The following is a 5428-nucleotide window of genomic DNA, read 5'->3' on the forward strand; positions in this document are numbered from 1 at the left end:
GTCTTGAAAATGTAATGTTTTTAATTGCAAATTTTGTTCTCCAATGCTTAGACGGTTGTTCTAAGTATTATGTAAGACATTTGGCTGAATTGAATAAAATTGAATTATAGAATGTTTTCAGAACTAGCCTTTGTGCTTTTCAAGAAGAAGGATTTTTTCTAAATTAACTCTTATTCCTTGGGTGGATTCTTTTGGGTAGCAAGTTTTGGTTTCTATATCTCTTTGGGTGGTGATATTTTGTATCCCATTGAGTGGTGAGCCAATCTAGTTCTGTATTCTTAGTTAAATTTCTTAGGGTGGTATTATCTATATCCCTTTGGGTTTGCTTTGGTGAGGAGCTTATCTATCATTTTAGTTCTTGAGTTTTTTTCTTATTCTATATAATTAGAAAATATAAAAATATATATATCTACTCTGCCCTCACTTATCATATCAAATAAGTTTGGATTGCCCCATACAATTTCGGTATCATATATGGTACTTGCACATGTGGTTTGTTTATGTATTCTATATTCTCAGCAAAAAAAAAAAGAAGAAGAAGAAGAAGGTTTATGCATTCTATAACGTTAATCACTGCCCATTTTTGTTGTATGCCTATAAACAAGTTATAGTCAGAGGAAAAAAAAAAACTGACCATTCAATAATTTTTTTAAGGAACAATTTATGTCTTTATGAATAATTAGGTATAGGTTATGCTGAGTTAGAGCATAAGCATTGGTAGCGTAAAAAAATTAGCAATTTAACATTATAAAATGCTATTTTATCTCCTTATTTTACAAAATATTCAACATAAGTAGTTTTATTTTATCATTCAACACAATAAAATAATATAAATAATACAATAAAATAATATATCTATTACAATAAATAAAAACCACCACCACCAATATAATATATATATATATATATATATATATATATATTACCATTTTAGTTACAGTGTACAACCATCTTTGGCTGTGCACCGTAGCTCAGCAACAAAAAAAAAAAAAAAAAGGGTTTTGTTCCATTGATGCAACCTTTTTTGCTATATTTATTGATAAATTTAGTATTTTAGCAAAATTCCTACGTAAATACTAATGTTCTTATTAGGTGCTCCTCGTGCCCTCTTTTCTTATATTTATGTTAATCCTCATAAATTTAATTAATATGATTCATTATTAATATGAGATGAAAAAATATTATATTATCTACTAATTACTCGTATCTTTCTGTTTTTTTTATTATTTATTTTTTTTATTGTATTTTATGTTTTATCTTGTAGTAAAACTAAAATGTTTGCATTTATTTATTATTTTTTGTATTTTATTGGTTTGGAACGAGAGTTAGAAACTTAGATTAGAAGTGTGTTGACATGTGATATGATGTGATGTGAGAACGTGGATCGTATGGGTGTGAGTTTTTGGCTTTAGGATAGCTGGCATGATTAACAATGAATTATGAACGGGGTATCAACGTAAATATGAGTACGAATGAAGGACATCTTATGTAAGGCAATTGTAGGCCACTTTCCATCTGTATAATTTAGATAGCATTGAGATTTGAGAGGAGTTAAAGGAGGAAAAGGAAAGTGGTCTCCAACCAACACCAACCCATCAATTCTCTCTCTCTCTCTCTTGAAACTTATTGTCCTTTCTTTATATTAATCTTTCCACACCCTTCACAACTTCAGAGCTTATCCTCAATCCAGCTCTCTCTCCTAAAAAAAAAAACACGCACATGCACAAAACAAAACAAGGAAAAAAGCAAAAATTGAAAATTTGAGCTTAATCAGCTTTTTTTTAGTTTTTAGCTTTATCAAAAAACCATGGCTTCTCCACCAGACACAAGCAAAACCATAAAGCTAGAGCGGTACAATAGCTACCTCCGAAGAGTTAACAGCACAAAGCTCCTAAACGCTTCCTCCAAGTTGCTTTTCCGAGCTACTCTTCTCATCGCTCTTGCTCTCATCTTCTACTTCACCCTCAACTACCCTCCACTCTCCGATAATCCCAACCACCATGTCCACAACCACCACAACTTCCTCTCCTCCGCCTTCTACGGCCACCGAACTAACGGAGGCGCCGCTTGGGAGAAACAAGTCCGCCACTCTTCCACTCCACGCCGCCCCAATGGCATGTCGGTCCTTGTCACTGGCTCCGCTGGCTTCATCGGCTCTCACTGCTCCCTCGCTCTCAAGAAACGTGGCGACGGTGTTCTCGGCCTCGACAACTTCAACGACTACTACGACCCCTCCTTGAAGCGTGCCAGACAAGCCCTCTTGCTGAAACACCAAATCTTCATCGTCGAAGGAGATCTGAACGATGCCTCATTGCTTACAAAACTATTCGACGTCGTTCCATTCACTCACGTTCTTCATTTAGCTGCTCAAGCTGGGGTTCGCTACGCCATGAAGAACCCACAGTCCTACGTGAGCTCCAACATTGCTGGATTCATCAATCTCCTGGAAGTGGCTAAGTCTGTGGATCCTCAACCTGCAATCGTTTGGGCTTCGTCTAGCTCCGTCTATGGCCTCAACACCGAAAACCCATTCTCAGAATTGCACCGGACCGACCAACCTGCAAGTCTCTACGCTGCCACCAAAAAAGCAGGCGAAGCAATAGCTCACACATACAACCACATCTACGGACTCTCCCTCACAGGCCTAAGGTTCTTCACAGTGTACGGACCTTGGGGGAGACCAGACATGGCTTACTTCTTCTTCACAAAGGATATCCTACATGGGAAGACCATTGATGTGTACCGAACTCAGGACGAGAAGGAGGTGGCGCGTGACTTCACTTACATAGACGACGTGGTAAAAGGGTGTTTAGGAGCGCTGGACACGGCGGAGAAGAGCACCGGGAGAGGAGGCAAGAAGAGAGGCCCAGCTCAGCTGAGAATCTACAATCTGGGGAACACTTCACCAGTGCCAGTTGGGAAGTTAGTGTCAATATTGGAAGGTTTGTTAAACACAAAAGCCAAGAAGCATGTGATCAAGATGCCTACAAATGGGGACGTGCCTTTCACTCACGCAAATGTCAGCTTGGCATTCACAGATTTTGGGTACAAACCCACCACAGACTTGGCCACTGGGTTGAGGAAGTTCGTCAAGTGGTATGTTAGTTATTATGGGATTCAATCGAGGGTAAATAAGGAAAAGAGCATCATTAGCAATGAGCATCCCGGAGAATCCGCTTGATGTTCTCCACTCTGCTTCTAATCACATTCCACATCACATGGGCCGGGGTGGGTGACTTTTCTCTCTCTCTCTCTCTCTCTCTCTCTCTCTCTCTCTATATATATATTTTTTTGTTTCTGTTTAATTTTATTCTGCCTTTACATTTCTTTTCTCAAATGTATTTTGTATCAAATTAATTGTCGCATATGCGCAGTTGTTCTTCTGGATGTAATATATATATATATATAGACACACATAGGAGATGAAGAGGAAAAGAGAAACAAGAACAAGTGTAGATCTGTTTGAAATTGGGGGCGGGTGTACTGGTGGTGTAATAATTAACGTGGGTGCAAGGGGTCTGCTACAAAGGGTGTAGATCTCAGTCAGCCCTTGGACTCGTATTATAAAATAATAAAAAAATTGTTACTATTGAACAACAACGAGGATGATTACAACAATCCTCCATGCCTTTTTATTTGTTTATCATTTGTTTTATTTTTTGTGTCGAAATCCTTGGCCTTTTTGTTATTTGTTTGGTCATCGTAATTTGTTTTGCCCAGGGATCTCTCTCTGCAACAGTTATTTCATTATTTGGACTAGTCAGTCAAAATGAGTTTGGTCTATTCGGTTGGAATAATAGAAAAGTGGGAAAGATAGAAAAATAATAAAAAAGTGGGAAAGATAGAAAATAGGGAGACGATGGAAAAGTGATAGAAGAGTGGTAAAAAAAAATTTTATTTAGTTGAAAATAAAATTTGTACAAAAGGTAACACATTATTCTTTTAAAGAAAATTTTGTATAGATAGACACTTTACGAAAGTAAAAAAATAAAAATAGCATAAGAAATAAACTCAAAACTGATCTTATAAAAAGAAAAGAACAAAAACAAAAACCAATCAAAATTAATGAGAAAATAAACATATGAGCACCCAACAAAAAAAAAAAAAAAAAAGAAAGCTACACGTCTGGAAAAAATCAAAGAAAAAAAAACTAACACGTTAGTTAATAACAAAGAAAGAAAAAAAAATCGAAGGAAAAAAAAAAAAAAGGAAGCCAACACATTAGTTACTAACAGTAAAAAAAAAATAAAAAAAAATAAAAAAAAAAAAAAAATTTGCCAACACGTTGGGGACTTAGAGGTGAATTCTAATTTTGGGAAGAAAATTTGTTGGTGAGCCTAAAAAAATACATTTGAACTCACTATTTATTTTCTTTTCTTTTCACTTAATTAAACACACTTCAACAAAGTTTATCTCCATATTTTCTTTTCAAAGTTTTTTATTTACTCTATTTTACCTCCAAACAAACACAGTATAAAAGAAGGGAAAGTTATTCCATTATTGCTGTCTGTTAATTTGAATGCAAGCAATAATAACTTTATCCAAATAAGAAAAAGAATATCCCACCAAAAAAAAAAGATTATAATTAAAAAGTGCCCAAAAGAACAAACGGCTGATGGAGGTTTCTCCATCAGATACAGGTGGAAATTATTGAGAGGGTTGTGTTTACGCGTAAAGATGAACTTGCAAGTTATAAATTAACTAGTCTCTAATCCTAGTTATACATGGTAATATATCTATTTATGAGGTAAATTAAAATAATTTTATAAAATTTTAAATTGATTAAGAAATTATACTATTGCATGATTTGCTCTTATATGACTTCAATTTGTATTACAATTTGATGAAAAAGTTACTACTTGAACGTGTAATAACTTATAAAAAATTTGACTAACAGTTTTAAATAATGCAAAAAAAATAACTCAAAAATTCAGATATTAAAACTTTTAAAAGACCAAAAAATATTAAAGAATCAGATTATTCATTGTTTAGAAATTATTGAAACAAAACAATATATATATATATATAACTACACAAATGTAAAATTAAAAAATAAGTTATTGGAACAATTCAAGAAATATATGACTATTCAAAAGAGAAATATAAGAAGAAAAAAAAAGTACACGAATAAGTTTTAAATTTTAACGGGTCTAAATTTTAAACGAACATTATCAGCATGTGTGGCCCATGCTAAAAAATGTTGAGCAAGGGCTCACATTGAAATAATGAAAGCCATGCATCCTCTAAATATATCGTATATAAGCTCTCTGCCTAAGAAATTAACATACTTTTATATCATGAGGTGAAACAAAGACATATGCAGTAGCAGCAACCTTAAATTTCAATTATTGCAAACTTTTTTATCTTGCAAAAACTGTTTAAAGAGATTTTGGTGGTTCATGTACAAAAATGACTTTTTAAAAAATAA

The 5428-nt window shown here is 34.0% G+C and overlaps 1 protein-coding gene across 1 annotated transcript; it reads left to right on the top strand.

Moving 5' to 3' along the window:
• The first annotated feature begins 1545 nt into the window (after positions 1–1545).
• Positions 1546–3600, top strand: LOC142624429 (UDP-glucuronate 4-epimerase 6). Its single transcript, XM_075797994.1, has one exon. The coding sequence runs from the start codon at positions 1808–1810 to the stop codon at positions 3179–3181; it is 1374 nt and encodes a 457-aa protein (XP_075654109.1). The 5' UTR covers positions 1546–1807; the 3' UTR covers positions 3182–3600.
• Positions 3601–5428: the final 1828 nt, after the last annotated feature.

The sequence above is a fragment of the Castanea sativa genome, chromosome 2 (assembly GCF_040712315.1).
Source record: "Castanea sativa cultivar Marrone di Chiusa Pesio chromosome 2, ASM4071231v1".
Lineage (NCBI taxonomy): Eukaryota > Viridiplantae > Streptophyta > Magnoliopsida > Fagales > Fagaceae > Castanea > Castanea sativa.